Below are 22,895 nucleotides of genomic sequence, written 5' to 3' on the forward strand. Positions count from 1 at the left end.
TAATGGAGGTATTTGAAGTATTTGGTTACAATTCTAATTGAAGTTATCCAAAACAATGCCTCTCTAGCAATCCTCTTCTGCTGTTCCTTCACTCTGAAGAAAGTTATGAATGTTTTGAACAATTTTCAGCAACAGCTTAAAGGTACAAAACCAAACAAAACCAAAAACAAAACCAACCAAAACCACGCAGTTTGCCCAAGTCTCTGATGAACATTTTAAAAATACCCGTGACAGGTATCATGGAACATGGCAAAGTGATGTATACAATCACTCTCCAGCAAAGAAAGATAAAGGTGAAAAAAGAAGATATCCAAAAGAGAAAATAACTGCCTTCTCTTTTTTAAAGAAAACAAACAAAAAAAATCCCTAAAATTATTTGGAACATAACATCATCTGCTCTGACGCCGCACAGTGGGATGAAGTAATAAAAAGCATAAAGCACGTCTGCCTATCTAACATGTAAAATTTGGCTGTCTCCTGGCCAGCTGACTGACCTGAGACATGAGTGCATCATGGCTGGAACACAGGTACTTGGCTGGAAAGTCTGTAATGAAGTCAAGATCATGAGTGGATGGTAAGTTCATGCTCAGGGGCTGTTTCCTATTTTTATAGACCTGTGGGAAAAAGCTATAATGATTAGATACATGAGGTCAGAGCTACTGGGAATTTAGCATAGCAGCAAGGGTTTTCCTTAATTTTCTGTTATTGAGTGCATGGAGTTCTACAGTATGTAATGCATGATTCAGAATAATGAATCATAATATTGACTACGCAGTATGTCCTAAACATTATTAACATGGGATGCTCATTTGTAAAGTGGCACGCTGCCTGACAGCAGAGTGATTACTTTGACAGGCTAAGGAGACCGGGATGATTTTGCCAATGGTATTCCCCTCAAGCAACAATCACGGAATTCACTAATGTCACACAAAGGAAAACATCAGATACGACGCCTTCAGACATGGTCTGAAAACATCTTTACCGTCTTTTTCACCTGTTCTGAAGGAGAAAAGGTGTTTAACAATATACAGGACACACAGCACAGGTCTTTACTACCTAGGCTATCTGAACATCCTTTGTCCTCTTGCCTACAGTACCTCTTCTGGCTATCACTATCACCTTTGAAAAATCGGGGGGAGTAGCCACTGCACACTATGCAGAGCTCTAAACATTTTAATTAGACAGAGAAAAGACATATGTGACATATGTGCTGTGTCTGGTACATGTGTACTGTGTCTAGTATGGTTATTTTCCTCATTAATAAAGCAGAACATAAATTAAATCTGCCTGTGATAAAATCTATTTCTACAGTTTGTAACTACACTTTTATTAAAACCTCGAATTACTTACAGTGTTGAAGACAGGGTGATTTTTTAGTCACTAGAGAATTTATTTTAAGGATAATCATGATTTCCAGGTAACCTCTCAGAAAGCCCAAAACCTTCTGAAAACGAAATTATTTTACAACAGATAAGCAACTAACTGAACAGAAGAAGGTTAGAGTTAACAGAATGGATAGATCTTGCTTTATGGCAAAAAGCATCTGCTCTTCTCTGTCTCATATAATGAAGAAGGTTGGAAGCAGTATGAGGAGGGAAAACAGAAAGTGTATTGACTGCATATAGGATGAGCCAAGCAAATGTGCAGCTAAATATTTAACAACCATAGAGAAGCAATAAACACTTACATTGAACATGTCCTACCTTTCATAACTACTGTCACATGTCAGACCTGGCTTGAAGACTTTCAATATGAGGTTAGAATAAAATAGCACAAATGAAAATAATGCCAATTTTCTGTTGCCCTGAAAGTATGAAAATGAATCTCTCCCCACCTGCTGTTTTAACTGATGTACTAATCTGTCCTTCTCTCGTTTAAGAGCCATTACTTCCTCTTGAGTCTTCTTTTTCTTTGAAGCAGACAGTTCAAGCAAGGCAATGTTTGCATCTTTTTCACTAATTGCAGCAAGCAAAGCTTCCTGTCTGATAAAATAAAATAAAAATTGTTCTATTATCATTAAAACAGAACATATACTACTATATCATACTACATGAGATGTTTCTTTTAACCACTAGGAGAACAATCAACTACCTTCTGAACACTCTTTAAATAGCAAACATTGTCAAGTCTAATCAAATCATGAAATAAACTGATTAGCCAAAAAAGTTCTCTTTATAGATTTTTCATTATTTAACTATCCCATAAAACATTTATCTCAGTCTATTTTACTACAATATGATAGCTAACAATATTTCTGTGAAATGTCTTGCTTTTAAAAATCTTTGGTATTTATTTTTTTAAATTCACTTTCCCGAATTCTGGAATATCTTACATAAATCTGTTGTGAATTATTCAAATCAGAGTGAATCATAAAAAGCAAAGTGATACAGATAAAACATATTTTTATATTATCCTGTTAATTTGGTACCCTAGAGACCTCAGTACAGAAATCTCTGGACATCTTCCTCACATTTACTTAAACGTTTTCCTATGAATTTGTTATTACTCATTGTGTCACCACAAAACTGTAATTCTAGAAGTAAAATACAACATTTAGAATAGAGGATCCTTGATCTAATTGTTCATGAAGAATCTTTTCCTCTGGAATGCTGACCCCTCAATCTCCATAAGCAAACAGAACCTTACAGCACTCAGAAACATATAGAATTACATAGAAGCTAGCAGGGGCACATCGTAAATAGTTTGTGAGGACATATGACAAAGGCAATTTTTACAACATGCAGTTGGAAGCACAGATCTTGCAGTATCTTATTATTTCTTATACTCTAAAATGCTCACGTTGGCAAGGCCATAATCTGTCCCTTATTTTCCGAAACAAAAGAAATATATTAATCTTCTGCAATGCATTCAATGACAGACTATGACTTATCAGCCAAGAAAAAGCATATAATACTTAATAGCTTTTAGAACAGAATATGTTATGGCCTATGCCTTTTTCCAGAACTATATAAGATCAATCATTAAAAAATAAACATGGATAAATGAGTCGTAAATTAACCTTAGGCTCCAACTGCTAATAAATGTAAGAATACGGCTCATGAACTTCATACAGTCAAGGTGAGCTAGAAGTTTGGAATTCTCATAGTCTTTTGCTTGCCAGCAAAAATGTCAAGAAAGCTATTTCACTTTTATTTCTAAGTTCCTAATGCATTAATGTAAATATTTATAGGACAATATTTCTGATGGAGTCAAAGAAAAACAACCCATTTATTTTACTCTCAAAGTTATAAGACATGGATCAATTTTAAATAAACAGTTGCATTTTATTCATACACTTAAATAATCTCATTTATTATTCTGTCTTCTTCATTTTAATCACAGTTAAATGATGTTTAAAAGAGGATGCCATAAGTCTCCAACAGTTAATTTAAATGAAAGCTATTAATTATTTTAAATAACAGGTACTTTAAAAAAATATCAGAGTCACAGATCCATAATGCTAATTTGAAATGTGATATAAGTGTATTGTTTTCTATAAACCTCATAATAATGCATAAAACTTGCTGCATAGTAATTTGCAAAAGACTGCCAGTGTTTTCATGTTATGTGCTCAATACAATATCAATTCCATAACATTTTCATTAAAATCTTAAATTTTTAATGCACTGAAATGGAAGAGAGCTGATTTGCTACTGTGTTCAACAATTCCTCTCACCTTGCAGAAAGCAGAGAATTTATGCACCACATAAAATCTAAATATGACCTCTTCTGAGCATCTGGCTCAAACAGAAACCAACATGTAACACAATTTCAGCTTTTTCTCCACAGTACCTTTTACATACAAGTCTCTGTCCTAACCCTAGATGATGGGCTTTTTTTCCAGGGGTGATAACATAAGCTTTCTGACAGAAAGTGTCAGCAACAGGTAGTCTGTGACTTTAAAGCCAAAGAAACAGCATATTGCATTATTACATAAAATACTCTTATTACATAAAATACTCTTCTTCTAAATTAAATAAGATTAGGTTAGTCCCTCTACAGTTATCTGATAGCAGACTGTATTAAAATTAGAAAGAAAGGTTAGTCAGAAGTTTTGGCAATGTTCCAGTGGTTTGCATCATGGAACATTTTCCAATTTTTAACTTGCATCAAGCAACAATTTTGTTGCTGTTTTGAACATTATTAATAAAAAGGTTTCGCAATGTTCCTCTGGTTTTCAGGATACGTAGGGCAAAGATTTGCCCTCTCTGCAATTAACACCAGTGGGATTAAATCATGGTGATCATTGCTGTAAAGTAGGTGCCTCTGGTAAACAGCAAAATATAGATCTATTTATACCATAATTATCAGTCTAAAGATATACTTATTTAATATGTGAAGATAAAGGTTGACATAACCATCACAAACCCAACACACTCAGAATGAAAGTAGGTAAAGAAATCTACATCTCAGAAATCCCAAGGTTTGTAAATATATTCAGATTAATTTTTAAGTTACGTAAATTACCTCCATCCCAGCCAGACCCAATACAATATCTGCTCATCTAATAGCAAATTTCGTGGTAAATACTTGTCATCTATGAGGTTTCTAATGATATATGATGTTATTTCATTATGTGTAACACATATTATAGCTGTAAAAAGCAACAATCAGAATAAAAGTTTTAAATTGACTTGAAAACTACATGAAGCTATGCTGAAATTTTACTTCTCCTCCAAAGTTTAGATTATTTCACTGCCTCAGAGTTGGCAGTGAAAACACAAACCTGACTAGTGAGGAAGAAGAGTCAGAACTACTGAATTATTTGGTATCATTTCAACATCTGATAATGGGATTCGCTCGCATCCATCTTTTTTGTATTGCCAGCCAAAAAGATCGCACATTCTTGTGGTCATAACTGTTCAACTGTGCAACACTCTTTAGCCCCACTTTAAAGTGGCAGATGAGGTAAAACCTTCCATGGGAGAGGAGACCCGGTCAACATGCTTTGAAAACATCTGCACTCTGGATTCTGCAACCCCCAAACCAGAAGGTTCTGCAGACCCTAGCATGCTTTTTCTCAGCTGGTGGTGTTGAGGGATTATGAAAGCCAACCAGAAGTTATAAGAATGTTTTTGCAAGGGAAAGCTAACAAAATTTTTTTTCTCTATTGTCTTGTGGCTCACAGGACAATTCCATTCAGTACAGCACTTGTCCTGTCTTGGGAAAATAATAACCAAACACTTAATTCCAGGAAATAATGATTCATACCAAACACTTCCAGGAAATAGTGGTTCATAGTCATGTGAAATAGCTGCTGTCATATGACTCCATAAGTGCTCCACTGAGATGCTCTAAGATTTGCATCAAACCCACAGCACATACACAAATTTGTATTGGCCCCCTCCCAAATTTTTGTGAACATATTTTTTAATTCTTATCTTCATTGTAAATGTAAGTGGAGTTGCGAGGCCTTAAACCTACGAATGTTGAGAGACGACTGCACAAGAATACAAGGATGGGGATTTCTACTGAAATCCTTCCACAGCAGTGCGGAATAATATGTCTACATAGACAGACAGCTGAATGCAAGGTCACACTGCCAGTACTCTTAAATCTGCCCGAATGTGAGTCAGCTTCAGCTGAGAAGCTGTAAAGCCTCATGTATCTAAGAGACAAGGCGTTTCAGCTTGGGCGTAGTGCCACCAACACGCTGATGGTTTCCAGAGAGGAACTGGCTCGCATACAGCCTGCTCAGAGTGTGGGCAGAGCAAGCTTGCATCTGTCTGCACCTGTCTGCACAGACATACTCCTGGAGTATGTCAGTGTATTATCTGCGTCTATTATCATGGATAATCTGAACAGTAATAACCTCAAATATATAATCCAGTGGCTTTTAACCAGGCACCAGGGCGAACAAGAGTTCGGCAGAGCAGGACTGTATATTCTACCAAATGATACATATTGGTTGCTTACATCCTTATTAATTAACTACTTCAATACAGAGGGAAGACAGAGAGACCCAACATTTTTTATTATTATTTTAGAGAGCACAAAATAAAGATGCAGCTTGTGACAGGGCATCTAAAAAAACCGAAGCGGCCTCCTTTACTTCTGCATGGACTAGCATACTACTAGAGTTACAGTTCCTCCACTAAGCCCCTGGGAGACAGAGGCTGAAAAATACCTTGCCCACGCTGGTGAGGCATTGTAAACGAAGAGAGCCGAGCATTTATGAAGCAGCCTGTAGCTCTACATTATCATATCTCTCTCATTACGTATCACACACTAGTTTACCCACATCTGTGAAAGCTGCTGTGCAACCCTGTCAACATACTTCAAGTCTCCTATGGAGGAACCAAATCTGATGAACAGGAGCAATTTATTTTAGCTATGCAGTCACCCTGCTAAAAAATTACTACACCATTTTTGCAGGAAACATTTGAAGTGAGGTTATCTCACCACTAGGAACAAGGCTAAGATGCCAGCAAAACAGCTGACAAAAATTACTCTCTCTCTTACAAACATGAAGTAAACTTCATTCAAGAATGTAAACAGGTGGCAAGGTCTTTGTCTATATCTCTCAGGTGAGTAATACACTTCCGCTTTGCTGCTAGAAACTGAAACTCATCGTGCATTTCTGTGCAAGAATTTTTGAAAATCAAGACCTGAACTGGCACCAAGAACAACATACAGTCTGATATACTCTCCAGCTAACATGCTTAAGAGTGTAAGCGTAATTTATAATTCCTAATTATCTACTGTGTCAGGAAAAAAATAACTATCCAAACACAGTTCTATAGAGATGTTATCACTATTTGCAGCCAAAATGTCTCCTTATTGTTTAATAAATGATGGTAATAAAAGACATTTTAAAATAATTTATTAGAGCACTGAATTAAATGACATTCTTTAACAGTAATATTTATAAAGAGTAATCCTTTTTGCTTTTAGTAGTTTTTCCTCTCTTTTTAGGCAAACTAATCTGTTACACAAATAACAGGGTAGTACTTTTAACACCAAGAAAAATCACTCTAACTGTACATGGTAAAATTAGGGTAAACTCTCAGATTAATAAAATAGATGTTAAATTTAACAGCATTTGCTCTGTATTGGTAATTATTCTGTACATTTTGCTTTGACATACACAAATTCCTAGGATTCCCAATCTATATATCCTCCACTATAATATGGTTGTTCATTACAAGGAAGAGTGGGAGAACTTTTCCCTGGAAAAGCAAAACTCATTAAATGAAACTTCTCCTCCCCAGCAAAGCCTGACTGCATTCTACTCCACAGTGACCTATTACCTCAAGCTAGTCTCCTCAATACAAAGACAGTGAACGTAACAGTCTCTTTATGAGCACACTTGCAGCTGCAAGATCAGGATTTAAGATGCTAATGATTCCAGTGAGAAGTACCAACAAACTTGCATAAATATCTCAGTATATTTAATGTCACTTCATACTAAAATACAAAAGAAAAGATGAAAGGAACCATCCTTTTCTAATGGCAAGGAATTAATTTATTTACGCAAGTGGTATTACACCCAAAACTATTCAGGATTCCACTCTATTTAATGTTTTCATTAACTACATGGATGATGGAGTAGAAAATCTATTTATTACATTTCAATGAATCTTGAGACTGGGAAGATCTTTAAGTGCCATGAAAACAGGAATAAAAACGCCTTGACAAACCAAAGATGCTGTTTAGAAAACTCAGGAAGAACTCCATATTAAAGATCTGTTGTGAATAAGGCCAACATTATACTGTGAAGTATAAACAGAAATAGATTGCAAGACGGAAGTGATTCTTTTTATCTGCGTGACTTCAGGAAGATCTTTGCTGAAATACTGAATCCAGCCTGGATATGAGTCTCCATGAAAACTGTGGAGACTGTTCAGGGGAGAGTAACAAAAGCAGTCAGAGAAATGACTGACGAGAAAACATTGGGAAAAACTACAATAAATAGTCTATGAGCGGCAACATGATAGTGAAAACATAAAACACTATGTCACATTGAAATAGAACATTTTTGTCCATATCCGTGGCACACAAAACAAGTAGTAATGTGCGTGAATTGCGGGAGAGAAAGTTGTGGTTTTTTCCTCCGAACATCTAGCCAAGGTCTAATGATAATGCCAGGTAAGTATGAATAGCAATTGAGTACTGGAAGAATTGCTGGGGAAAGACGGCCACTGCCAGTGGAAGTCTTTTTGAACAGTTTAGGCAAATGTCTGCTAGAAATGACCTGGGTATAGTTGATCTTGCCCCAAGACATGACCTGACCAGCAACCCAATTATTCAATGATTCCATGTTTCAAAGCTGATTTACTCTGTCTTATTTAAGACAGTAGTCCTTGGAGTTAATGTCATGTTTTATCTGCTTCCATCATAGCTTTCTAGCCTTCCTATGACTGGAAGAAAAGACCTTTTACATTTAAGTTTCTGCATCTATAGTAAGAAAGAACAATACAATTTTCTGTGAAAATTTCCATGACAGCAATTACAGATGAGAATGACTTTATACTGCATAGACCATTGCTCAGTGATAGTGAAACATGGAGATGCCTTTCCTTGGGGGACCTATCAACTATTAATTTGATAACAGACATGGCTTTTAGACAAACAAAAAGTATAAAATCATATAAATCTTTTAGTAAAGTCTCTGGAAGTAATGTTAAAGAACAATTTGCATTAAAGAAATATACCATACATAGGATTAGAGAAAGCAGATGATACCAAAGCAACTCAACTATAAATGTAACCTAACACCTGAAAACCACAATCTTACAGATCTCTAGCAATACAGTCATAGAGTATGCATTTGTGAAAGTGTCTGTCATGGAGTGAAAAAAATACTTAATATGAAAAGGAAGCCTTAGCATACTAGAAGGGAAGATAAGATAATGCAAGAAGAAATAAATCCATGAAAGACTCTGTTGAATGCCAAACTGAAAAAGTATATTGTATACAGTATTTTATCAAACTGCAGCCTAAACAAATGTCAAATGGAATAATTTCTTTAACAAATATGGGCAGCAACTGAGAAAAAAGGGGTTTTCACTATCATATATTTAGTCAAGATTAACTATGGATGAAAAAACGTACTAAGAACAGATTTAATAACCCTAAACTGTCATTCAGCTTGTAGGAGGTATTCAAGATACAGCTAATAAAACACAAAAAATGGTTCTAACCACCCACAAAAAAATCTCAGTAGTATAAAACACTGAAGGATGACCACTAAGATAAATGCTTTCTTTTGAGAGCTGCCTTGCAGTTAACCTTCTTAAAGAGTCTCCCAGAAACCTCTAATCATAATACATTGCATTGCCACTTATCACAGTCAATTTAGAAGTGAACTCTGTAAACACTCCTGCTTTACTCCCCCCACCACTGTTAGTCTAAGAATAATTTTCTGAGCTTTAATAAAAGAACTCATGACAACTTTTGGGGAGGTGGGGTGAGTTCTTAGAAACAGTCTAATTGTAATCTAACAGAATTCCAAGATTAAGATTTATAGAAACAAGATCTTCTAACAAGAACTTTTACTGCCTTTACTACTTCAGCTGCTCTCCACAAAATACAGAAATGCAACTTAAAAAGTCACCATTAAAGTTAAATCAAGTCAGAAATGTTTGAACTAATGACATGCAGTAGAGTACACAGCCAGCTGCTTATATGTTAATCGTACTGAAGGAGAAAAAAAACAGCTCAATCAACTTTTTCCCTTTAATTATTGTTTTCTTTCCCTCATGACCCCCAGTATTCAACCTTAAGTTCAGTAGGAGGTGACTAGAGATAGACGGTGATGAGAGATCCTGTTTGAAACAGCTTCTCTCTGTCACTCCTAAAGCAAATAAATGGTTTGTTAAAACATGCTGTTAATCCATTATGGATGTGCATGCATCTTAGAAAATAAACTTCAGAATATTATTGGTATTTTAAAGCTTTTTTGTTAAAAACAAGACATACTGATCACAAGCATGAAATTTAAAATCTGTATATTCAACAACAGAGTTGTAAGCTAGTTGCGTGACACAGACATGTAAATTCAGTCACTATTGCTTTTAGCCAATTATCCGAAAATTGTATGTCTGAGGCTGACAGAAAATTTCTCTCCAATTACATGACTAAATATGCTTTACAAAAGCATATTTATAGCTTATTTCTTTTAAATGAACAATTGTTTTGCACTGCTTTCAAAGAACAATCCCTTTTGAAAGACTTTCAGCAGAAAAACCAGCATGAAATAGCACTTCAGGTTGGCCTGGTGCCCTTACAGCAAGCACAGAGAACTACTGACGCTCCGCAGCCCAAACACACCAAGAAGCAGAGAGGACTGCTCCATTAACTATGGGACAGAAAGACGGGGGGCCTTGCTCTTACACACCCCAGTCCACCAATTCAACACATCAAGGGCTTTTCCTCATATTATCTGAGTATCAAATCTTGAATTTACCATCTGATCAAGCCTTCTGCTGGAAGCAGGTATGATCAGGAGATATCAAAGCTTACACTGTGAGAGACAGGCAACAGTCTCCATATTACACCTGTATTATATGTATATTTTCATTAGGCTAGAATCATAGAATCATTTAGGTTGGAAAAGACCTTCAAGATCAAGTCCAACCATCCAGGAGAAACAGGAGGAAGCAGCTGTCCCTAATCTGAAATTTCAGAGTAAATGAAAAGAAGAAAAAGAGAGGACCTGATTCTCAATAATCAGGGAGGAGTTTCTTGAAGAAGCAGCTTTCTTATCCATTTATCCTTTTTCCTCCAGTTTACCTCCCCAGAGCCACAGTTCAGTGCTTCTTCCCTACGTTTCATTATTCCCATAACCACACCTCTCCTTTCATCCCCCTGTAACAGTAACTGTATTGTCTTCAGATAGGCAATTTTAAATTATTCCTTTTCTTTTCCTCCTTAAGAGCAATTGGGAATGGGCATATAGGTCTTTTTTTAAGCAAACAAAAATCATCCAGTATGAAGGTACAAGTTCAGAGAGAAATTGTAAAAGGTGAAGAAGGAAGTTCATGCCCATCTTTTGGGGCTAATTTTCAAGAAATGGACACTCAATTGTCCTTTGAATTCTCTGAACTTTTTCAAGCCCTATAACACCGCAATTCTGATGTCTTGATGATTTATGTTTCAGAAATGACAGATAAGTAAAACAGACCCCCGCAGAAAAGACATATTCATCTGTGAAAGCAATTACGTCATAGTTTCATAGATCATGCTTCAATAACCACTGCATTATCATTTCATTCAAATGGGCAGCATTGCTCACACATGAGTAGATATAACCAGCTTCAGACTGTGAGAGAAATGCAGAGGAAAAAAAAGAATTCACGGTGCTGGAAAGCACAGCTGAAGAAGTTAGATGACAATTATTTCTGGGTTTTGCAGCTTTTCACTAGAATTGACTCCTGTTGTTCAGTGAGATTTGTATTATTCTCCATAGGAACGCAACCAACACTTGGTTAAAATACCTCTGCCTGTTTCATGCCATACCACAATGCGATGCAGAAATGGGGACTGCTGAGAACAAGAACAATGGCATCTGAACGCATGGGATTGTGTTACAGCAGAACATAGGAGTGCACGGGGTCCACCTAAGTTAAACAGGAAAACAAAACTATAGGTAATCTGTCATTGTCAGCCTCATCCTTCAACACTGCTTTTTGTGTTTATGGAAGACAAAGGTAAAAGTACTTTTCAGGATGAATGGTTTGATCTCTAGAATATAGTTCTTGGTAACATTTTTGAACTGCCAAATAAATGTTTAAGCTTGGAAAAAAGTTACTATTGAATGACTATTGTTTTAATTAATTTGCAGAGAATTCAAAATTTTTGAGTCAAAGACAGATAAAACTGAGATGCAGAGGCAAATATTAAAAAGACATAGACTTTTGAAAATTGTATTCTGTTCTTAAGTTTGAATTGACAAGATATTCCAAATGGCCATTTGTTACAAAGTAGATGGTTATGCTAAAGAATGAATGGGGCTTTCTTTCAACTGTTAATAAATCCTGATCAACGAAACTATCCTTTTGGCATACAGATAACACAAATAAAAAGATACTGAAATCTATTTCCTTCCTTTCCATTGGAAATTTAAGAAAAAGATTGGTCTGATTTTGAAAGAAGTAACTTAAGGCCCTCCCTCTAATTTCCATAAAGTTATAAGCAGTTGCCCTTTGAATAACATATGCAACGAAACTCATTTGAACTTTAAAGTATATGACAGAGGGAATAATTAGGTCCATTTTGAAAAAACTAGAAATCAATATGAATATGTATTAGAATTTATGCCTTGAGTTTAACAGTATATTAGAAGGCAATTTCAAGAAAGAAAATTGCCTGAATATGTACGATTAACAAAATGCACTCTCTCGGTAGTGCATAATTCATATTTCATGACTGATCTGAGGGCATAGTTTAAATGCTCACTTACTAAATAGGGTGTCAGACAGAGATTAGGTAAACCAGTGTCATGTGATATCCACTAGCCACAAATATATGTCAGAGTACAATTCTGTGTGTTAGCCGTAAACTAAGAAACTCGTTAGAATTTTGTGCGCGCACACACACCCAAATAGGCTGACAGTTTTAATATTTTAATTGTTCTAATTTAGACTTGTGAAGTCAGAATCATCACTACCACTATTAACATGTGACGTCCATTACTTATTGCTACACTATGAGTATGCATTAAAACTGTTACATAGCTTAAGTTGATAGATACAGGAAATTCTACAAATTATTACAACTCAACATTTTTTATTTTCTAAAACTACAATTTTTTTGTTAAATTGTTAAATTTGCCTAGTTGATAGGGTATTGCTAGGTACAGAATAAACTTAAACATACTGCTCCAGACATATAATTTCTGAGGCTTTCATTATACTGGGCACCAGTGGATATGTATTTATGATCAAGCCACAGAAAACCAACTACTAACACCACTAATTATTGGCGCTACCATTAAAAAAAAAGTAGTTAAGTACCTGAGTAAAGAAGATAATTAAGATATTTATTCTGAAACTAACAGGCCACCATTCCTTTCAGTGTGGGCTGTCTAAAGACCTAAGTGTCTAAAGGCATTTTGTCAGAGAACATTTATTCAAACCCTGCCTCCATCTTTTTTCTCAGTGAAAAAAAACACCTTAATTTTTAATAAAATATTGCTTGCCCAAAATACAGCATATGAAAATAATAACTATAGAATAGAAAAGTATCAGTAAAGACAATGAAAGCCTAGAGCAGGCATAAGATATTTTATATGGAAGGAGAGAGGGAATTAGAAAACAGCACACAAATATTTCTCTAATTAGTATCTTAAAAGATTGGGAATGAAAGAGATAGGATACCACATGATGTTGTTTAATTATATGACTTCCCTGCTAATGGAACTATTCACAAGCATTGCCAGGAGCATGAAGACCATCATATGATTCAACTTTGCATAAAGAAGTTTGCTCATTGATCTTCTTTGGTGGGTTAACTGTTTCAAAATTTGTTTCAGACTAAGGAAGCATTTTAAAAAAAGGCATATGTACATCCTTAGAGCTCTAAGATAATACACATTGCCTCATAGTGAAGACAGTTCATACTGACTTTCTCAAAGCAGATGAAAGAGGCATAAGGTATATCGCTGAACTGCATCAGAGAGAGGGTATAGTGTCCAGCAAGACGGATGTCTGAATGGCAATAAGGAGTCATCACAATAGAAATAACAGTAGTTGGATATTTTAAGATGGTTCCACAACAAATTGCAGCATGTTTAGTCTTGATGAGCAATTAGCTTTTTACATATCATACTAGACTAACAGGACTAAAAAATGTTCTCTATTGATTTGCATAATATTTCTGACAGCCTTCAGGAAAACTTCTAAAACTGAAGCACTTCTACTAAGGGCAAAGAAGGAGTCTGCTTTTGAGCTAAGATCGAGTTAGTTCAAATTTTACTGCAAAAATGGATAACAAAGTTACTTAATCCATAGGACTACATTAATTACTGAAAGTTGTTTGATGATAGTTTTTAAATTTTACTATCAGTGAACTAGAAATAAAAACTATATGGCACTTACTATTAGTTGGGTAGGTAAGCCAAATGGCTTCTCCTTCCTTGTCAATGTTTTAACTATTAGCTCTTTCCATAGTTAGATCACTCCCTTCTGTAAATATCAGCTAGGTGTATGTCAGAAGGTACCTGTTCCAGTTGAGTATTTTCAAGTATATGTTAAAAATAACTGACTGAGGTGAATCTTTCTGGGGAAAGACGATATTAAGACCTTTTCTGAAGAAGCTACCAAGCCTGCAAGGTGGGACACAGAAAGATGTCACAGCAGGGAGCGGGGGGCCAGCAGCTTGCACAGACGCCCATATTACAAGCAGGGGTGGCAGGGGACAGACAGTACTTCTGAGGAACCAGTGGGAACTGGAGAGAGTTTGCTGCCATTCAAAAGTCACTGAGTTAGCTGGAAAAAGGGGCGTGTCTGCAGGGGGGGAGTTATATATAGATCTTTTAATTTCTGACGAGACATTTCTAGTCTTTCAGTCATCTCTGAGGAATGCTAGGGGGCAAAAAAAACCAGATCCCCGTCAAAACTATGACCAAGCTGTGGCCCTGTCACAAGACATTAGACTTTTAGACATGTGTGTAGTCATTCAGTCATGTCTCCATTAACCATGGGATCTGAGATCCATCCAGATGGCACACAGCTGAGTTTACTCATCAGTAAGACACATATATGTTGGCAATGAATGCACTGCTGTAATCTTCAAAGTGACAGTAGAGTAACAGAACTGTGTATAGTGGTCTTGTATATATTTTCAAATCTTTTCTTCCTAATGAAGAATGCAGCATTTTTCTCCTCTTTCTACTTTTATCTTATGGAAAACTACAGGAATTAGCAATGTTTCCCTCCCATCTCATTGTATCTGCAAGATTTGCAAGGCCTGAGAGTTCCCCTCCTCACTGCATTTTGTTAATTGGGAGGATACAAATGACTTTTCTGTTAGAAACAAAATATATTGAGCACAGTGCGCATAGTCTATTTTTAAGGTAGGTCTTTCGAAAGCATAGAGAAGTAACCCGAAAAGCCATCAATAATAAAAAAAAATCAAAATACTTTCAAAAATACAACTTCAAAATGCTATCTAGATGTTATTTTGCAAACTTTTGATGGCTGTATCTTAGAAAAATATACAGGTCTATTGCAGAATACTGGGTAAAGTGATGCTTATAGTCTTACTAAAATTTAAGAACTCTTTAAGAAGACAACAAAAACTACAGAAGGCTTACTATTTGGTAGCCAAGCTACTTAAACCTGTACTAGACATTAAAAGAGCCATAAAAGAGGATAAATTATTCAATTAAAGAAACACAAGCAGAAGGGACTGAAAGAATCAAAATCAAAAAGGATTATTATTGGAAACCCTGATGCTTAGATCAGGACGGATGACACTTTTTGGCAAGGAGGATCTGAAGATATTATACTACACTTGAATTTTAATACAGGAATAAATTTGATAGTTTAAAAGAATGTTACAGTGGAAAAATAAAAGCACAGCATAGAAGCATCGTGTAGAGTGTAAACCATTTATACTTTCAATTTGCTTTTCCAAATCTGACATTCAACAGTGATGACAAACTTTATGCCACCAAATTTAAACTTGAGTTAAAAAAAATACCAACAAAAACAAAAGCAATGCAGGTTTCAACACTGAAAACTGGAAAGTACTCAGACAGTTCAGATAGTAAATTCATACAATCAAGTTTCCCCAGGGACAGTCCTACAAGAGGTTATGTTTGCAAGAACATTGAAATTAATAAAGATTGTTAAATATCTACAGTGGCTATGGTACAATTAAAAACTATAAATTGCTTCCAAAACCTAAGGCACAGAGTGTAAGTATAAAAAAAATCAATAATGCTTTTGGAAAAATAATAACCAGCCAATTCAAACAAAAAAAGTTTGCTTAGAATCAAATAGAGGACATTTTCTGAGGCCTCTGCATGTCCATGGTTGATTTGATTATTTTTTTTAAACTATGTACAAAATTGTATACTTGTATAACCTTGGATGAGCTCTAGAATCCAAGACAACAGAAAAATAAGATGTTTCTAAGCAGGATTTTAAACATTACCTGAATCAACAGCACATCTGGAAAGAATCGTGACAGAAAGAGCCTAAGAAGTAGTTGCTATGGAAAATGCTCTCTTAAATTGCTATCCGGGTGGCCTTCTGACTCATACAAATAATACGATCCATTTTAAGATGAGCTGCCACTAGAAGGAGGAATGCTAATAGAAGTGCCATTGCGATGAGAAATAAAATGACAGCTGTTAATTTCTGCAATGAGCAGAGGTTCTGTACAGGTGCAGGAAATAATAGCACCTCAGCAGCTCAAAGAAGTCAGAACTAACCAAATCCAAGTCTAGACACAAAAGTAGGTATAGGATTTTTTTCCTGTTGCAGAAAGGGAACTAGTAAATTAGTGCAACTCAACTCTGCAGGTAGCTATGCTGTTGAACGCACTGTCCAAGACAAGGAAAATGCACACTCTCAAAATACAACAAAGATTTGCGGTATTCCAGAAATTATTTTAAAGCATATGAGAACCATGTTAGCTGGCTAGAACAGTATTTCCCCAAATAAGAAAATAACGCACAAACTTGCCAAAAAGATGCTGAAAGAGAGAATGCAATGTTATCCTTTCTGGAATAGAAGACTAAACAAAATCAAAAATTCAGGTCAGTATCAGGTGCTAGGAAAGTTTATCTATGTCTGCCTTAATTCTTCCAAAAAGAGAAAGATATATAGGCTGATATATATTGTATTAATTACAAAAACCTTTAACAATAGAAACCAATGCTTTGCTTAATAAAGAACTGATGTATTTTTGAAAGTAGGAAACACTATGTGTGAATCTAATAAATACAATATTTATAACATTAAAAACTACATTCAAGTATTAAAAACATGGCAAAGACATAATTGGTTTGGCTGTTCTGCTCATTTTAAAATTACACTATGTGAATACTGCTCATGATTCCATAGTAAAGATTGACTTAAGCTTATCCTTAAGGCAGAGAGTCACATTATTTAAGTACAAAAGAACAAAGTATATTTCTCCCCAAATTACTTCCATGCTTCTGAACATTAGTGGAAGTTACTTTGTAATGAACAATTACTAACAGCTACAATTGTTTGGGAGGAACGGAGTGCATATGATGTTTATAAAGGCTGACATATCCAGTTCACATTTACAGCAAGCAGACTAGCTTGAAGCAAGAGAGCTGAAGAACAAGGAACTTAACATATCAGTGCTGTCTACCTAAGTGAAAAGTAAATCAGTGTAGTGTATGGGAACATAATTTCACATATGTTGACAATACCTCCCAAATAAATAATTTTTTATGTTTTCTAAGAAGTCACTGTCTCAGCCATTCATATAATAGAGAAAATTATTTGTTCTACTCTGCAATCAATACAGTATATATAAGACACACGCACATTATAATAAAAGGAGGAACTGCTAATAGATATTGCCTCCGTTTTTTCAACAGGTGGAATAACTTTTACTGGTTATAATCAAATCCTATGCTGTTAGCCAGTGAATTTTGTTGGACCTGGAATGCTGAATAAATAGTAATTTTTTAAGTCTTTCCATCCGAACCTAATCTACGTCACTAGTTGCCAACCATTTTGCAGCTGAAAATCACTTAAGGAGTAACGTCCCATTGAGTGATCCACCTTGACATTCTTCCCATTCACAACCTTGGGCAGTTGCCACTTGCCTTCTTTCTTGGCGAGTACTACTGCCACTGCCACTTCCACTTCACCGCGGCACCAACAGCTCTTCTGCACCCTGCAGTTGTGCCAGCATTGTCACTAAGCCAGGAAGCTGGTTAGCATGAAACCTCTGCCCCATGCACCCCAGCATCTCCAGTTCCAGCCAGCTGATACACAGACAATTGATGGACAAACCTAAAACCTACCTGGCAGAGTTTATCTCTGCAGTTTATTCTATGCAGTACCTCATCATTAGGTTTATGTCATTTTTCTGGTAACTAAATATCAGACAGTCATGGTACAGTCAACTGAATGAATCAGAGCACCATCAATATCAGCTGAAAACAGTTCCCGAAGTTGAACACTGTACCTAAAAATGACCAATTCTCCAAGTCGAGAGATGGATAGAACCCCAGCTGTGCCCCCACCTCCTTTCAGGAAACAGCTTAAATTCCTCAAAGGACCCAAGCATGTGTTTGTATTGTTGAGAAAGGCCTTAGTTTTTCAAGTAACAGAACAGAGTCTCAGCAACTATGACTTTTTCCATGTCAGCAGAGAAATGGTTACTGACAATGACTACTGCACCTCACTGGCGATTTGTTAAAGATGTTGATAAAATTTTCGAGTTCAAAAGCTGTGGCCTTCATTTTCTAAAGATGGATCTAACACTAATCACCTTAAAATAATTTATTCCAGCAGGGAAACCTCAGCTGCTACAGAGGAGGAGAGAAGCAGATGTATGTTAGCTACCAAAAGAACAAATAGCATTTACCAACATTTACCACCTCACAGATTAATTTTTACTTATCTTCTACTCAAACTCTGTTTTTAACATACAAATACATGTGAAAACATATTTTAACATACACTAAATGTGAAAATATGAGCCTACATGTTCTTAAAAAAAGCTGTAACTTCTTTAGCCTAATGATTAAAGAAAAATGAGGTTTTTGAAAAACATTCAAAATATCCCACAGATCCCTTTTGCACAGAAACTAAAATGGTGCGAACCTTAAAAAGGGCCATGGAACTTTTGGACCGGGTAAATGTTGCTTATTCCAATCATCTAAGATCACTTTTAGGAAACCCTACTCAAGAAAATATTTTAAGTAAATCTTATTAGTCAAAGACTGTGCCATTACCCAGCACAAAGTCACAACTTCCAGGTATTGCATGATTATAGCCCACAATAAGGAAGATAAACACAACTATACCTCTCAGGAGTCAGAGAAGGTCAACATCTCCTGATTGAGCAGAATGCCCGTAATAGTACAGGAAATAAGAAAGCTTGCTGGCAGGCTTTAGAGCAACCAGGTAACACTCACACATGAGAAACAGAAGTCCTTTGCTCCTTGCTTGATATACCACTGGCCCATAGACTTGAGATTACACTCTTCTGTATCTTCTCTAGCCCTAACAATAGTAATACATGAGCTAATCTAGTACAGCAGAGCTTGAGGTAAAGATTAAGTTTCATATTGCTCCTGCCAGGAATCCCCAGAAAAATTATCAGAATGTGTCTTTTGAGTATAATAAAATAGAGATATTGAGAATTCCAGGCCTGGTCTTTTCCTATTCAACACAGAGAAGCAATAGTATAGCTAACTAAACCACAGCAACCCTCTAGCGTAAACAAGATCCAGCTGCTAGATTTGGTCCAGGTCTAATTCCGAAAAGGGACCCCAAGGACTCTAGTCCTCATAAGGTCACCATGTGGTATTAATTGGACTAATGTGCCTTTCCAAGCGCCTTTTTTTGTCAAAGACTTTTGGTTCCCAATGCTACATCTAGACTGCACAGCTGGCGCACATTATTCTTCAGCTCATCCAGATTGGAGGCCTGGTTTTTACAAGGTCACAGGATCAGAGGGCACAGCAGCTCTCTTCTATCTTATATTCTAGAGTTTCCTTCCTGTGGAAGTCAAGTATAAAGGTGAGTTGATGGGATCACACACAGATCTCATCCTGCCCTAGTTCAGAGGTATTCTTGGTTCTCATACTTTCAGCACTGTCCATCAACAAGAGGCTCCCTTTGAGAAGCACAAAGCCTTCTTATAAGAAAAGAAATATTTTGAGATGCCAAAGGAAAAGACCTCATGTGTCCAATTCATCCTGGTTCTAGCTTTGTCCATCCCCTGCAGACTCTCCATAGAAAGTACACCTCATATGAAACACAACTGGGCCGGCTATGTGTCCAACAGACACTCTCCTACAAAGGCAGCCTCGCCCTGGACATGGTCAGTTTAAATGAAAAATGCAGCCATCCTATCAAGGGCATCTGACTGCATAAAGCCTAGGGATTGTGGAGATTTTGGCAATGGAACAGGACAGGAGTCAGGGTCAGGGTTGAGGTGTGAATCAATGCACTCCAAAGAAAGAAAGTCAAGCAGTTGCTCCAGATTAGCATCACCATGGGCATTATCTTCTTCTAGAGCCCTTCCCCATTTTCTTTTGCATGGTGGGATGATAGGAGCCTAAATTATACACTGGAATAACCAGAATTTCTGTATTACATTCATCAGGAAAAAGTGAACTCTATGGTTAAAGGAAGAAAGAAATCACTGTTCCAACTACTAACATCTGCTTATAAATGAATTTTATTACATATATAACAAACTGATCTTTTCAGTCCAACTCACAGTACTTTTACTTTCCAAATACTAGTATTTCCATAATAGTCTCACTAGCAAATGTTTACACACCATATCTCAATCCACAAAGACAACGTGTTACAAGATTACAAAAAACCTCTCAAACATGGCTTCTGTTCTCTTACAGTGTAGAGTTGGCCAAACTTTTTGTGCACATTTGGTGTTATTCAGTTTTATTCCTTCTTTACTTTTTAAAACATTTAAAATCTGTGGAAAATTAAGTCAGAATATTTATAGGCATTCATAAAATATGCAAATACCACATCAGGAAACAAAAATTAAAAGAAGTATGAAGGACCCAATGACAATTATGTTGAAAAAGTTAATTACATCCCAAACCAAGGACTTCTGTAAGCTGCAAATTTACAGTCCTTTACTAACTAGAAATGATGAGACTCACAACTGCAGTAGTGAAAATATTATTGCTTCTGTAAACTCCAAGCTCAAGTATAAAGTAGATATGTAATCTTCAACTCCCTAAACACTCCAATTTGGCCACTAAAAATGCTGTTTTACATTTCCAAACATTTTCCCCTGTCACTACTTTTTATACTTCAGTTCTCAGGTTGTAAGTATTTGTTACTTGCAAAGCAACTCCTTTTGAACACAGAATCATGGGAGGCATTTGTTACTAACTGCTAATGCAGCCTGCCAAACAAAAACTCCCTGCTGGTGACATGACCACCTAGTGACCTCTAAAAATGTTTTAACAATGTGAAAAATATCTCCCTCTTGTAGGAAACAGCAATTTTTTAAATTAAATGTACATTGAATGTTCGCTTACATACAGATAAATGGTATTCAGAGTCACCTTCTCTGTTTCCAATTTCAATCTTTTGAAACCCAGCCCAAACCTAAATAAATAAACGTTGATACTAAGAGGAAACTAAGAGCTCAAGAGCCTTGTGATTTCACAAACAGCTTTTTTCCATTTTCTAAAATCTAAACTTCGAGCCAGACATAGAACAGGTAATGAAAAGAAACAAGTTTGGCAGCCCCTATGTGGGTCTAAGCTGAAAATATGTCAGGCAAAAATAAGTGGCTATAATTTGGCAGATTTAAAGTCTTTAAAAGTTTGCAGCTTGCTAGACTGATTTTTTTTTTTTTGTATGTAAAATTTGCAAACTGAAACACTATAACTGTGTTGAAAAGTGACTGTTACATAATGCCACCGTAATCAAGCTTTTAAACATTTTACCATTATCTATCCCTTATGCAATAGTATCAAAAAGAGAAAAATAAATTAGGATATCTACTTATATGATAATGAACATCTAATGTTTAAATATGCTATATTTCTTTAATACTCTTTGAGAATTTTTTTTCACGTTACCAGGACATTGACAGCTTTCAAGTAAATACTTTTTAGATAATTGTCTCATTTATTTATTTCTTCTTATTTGGAAGATGCTAGATTAAAAAATAATGCTACCTGATACCTTTTTAACAAAATATAACAATATCTGGAATATTAACCTGTAATTACTTCAGATTATTCATAAAGAACAAATTTGCCAATCTGACTACATCAACATTTTATGATTTTTTACTAAGAATAATAAACTAGGTAAGGTACAAGTCTTGAATCTCTCTCCTATCCGGCACTATCTGGCCCTCTGTTACAGTAGTGCATCAAGTTAAAACAGGCTTAGCCAGGCTAATGCCACAAGACTGACAGAAGTCATGGCACCTTCCATGTCATTGACACAACTGAACATAACTTCAAGCATGCCATATAAATTAAAGGACTTTAGTCCTATTAAAATAAAGCATCATAACCTTTTCCCTTATTTAGGCTTTGAATGAAAAGCCAGAAAAGCTGAGATATTAGAGCTGAACACCTGAAATACTGACACCATAAATAATCCAAAGGAACTACCCAGGGATTCTGAACACATTGAGTAAAGTCCATGTTACATCAACTTGCTACATCAATGCACAAGGTCATATATTTGCTAAGATGTAAGTATGGCTTTCAAAAACTTTCTAGTGCGCTAATTAGCAGTCACATTCACTATAAAGCATGGATAATTTTAATGGAGTCAGGAAGAACACTCTTTCAAGTACTATGATGAGAACAGAACTTTGTATCCAGATAAAGTTCTATTTCAGCATATAACATAATGAGCAACACATGCAGGTTTTATACACAGCTAGTGTGTATAGCTAACAGCTTTTAGGTGAAGTACTCTTGTAAGGTGTTCCAAAAACTTATTCTGCTAAACCCTATTCATAGGCTACAGCATATGTCTGCTTGATTTTTCCTTTGTTCCAAAGCAAAAAGTGTTATGTACACTTCTATATTTGCAGCAACTGCCAAAAAGTAAAAGCATATAATTCAAGTTCTGAGTAACAGAACAGAATGTTCTTCACCAGAATAAGACCCAAGGCACTTAATTACTTCTCATCTTTGACCCTGACCAAATACTACTGTTATCTGGGCGGCCTTACTCTGGTTCCCACATCTGTCTGGAAGCGATCTGGAGCAAGGTGTT

General features: G+C 35.9%; 1 protein-coding gene across 1 annotated transcript in view; it reads right to left on the reverse strand.

The window, feature by feature from the left end:
* Window positions 1-22,895, reverse strand: part of ERC2 (ELKS/RAB6-interacting/CAST family member 2) — a 527,385-nt gene that overhangs the window by 150,134 nt on the left and 354,356 nt on the right. Inside the window, exon 14 of the mRNA XM_049826970.1 lies at window positions 1,835-1,982. Within this exon, the coding sequence (XP_049682927.1) occupies window positions 1,835-1,982 (148 nt within the window). The remainder of the gene's footprint in view (window positions 1-1,834; window positions 1,983-22,895) is intronic.

The sequence above is a fragment of the Accipiter gentilis genome, chromosome 23 (assembly GCF_929443795.1).
Source record: "Accipiter gentilis chromosome 23, bAccGen1.1, whole genome shotgun sequence".
In the NCBI taxonomy this organism is placed as follows: Eukaryota; Metazoa; Chordata; class Aves; order Accipitriformes; family Accipitridae; genus Astur; species Astur gentilis.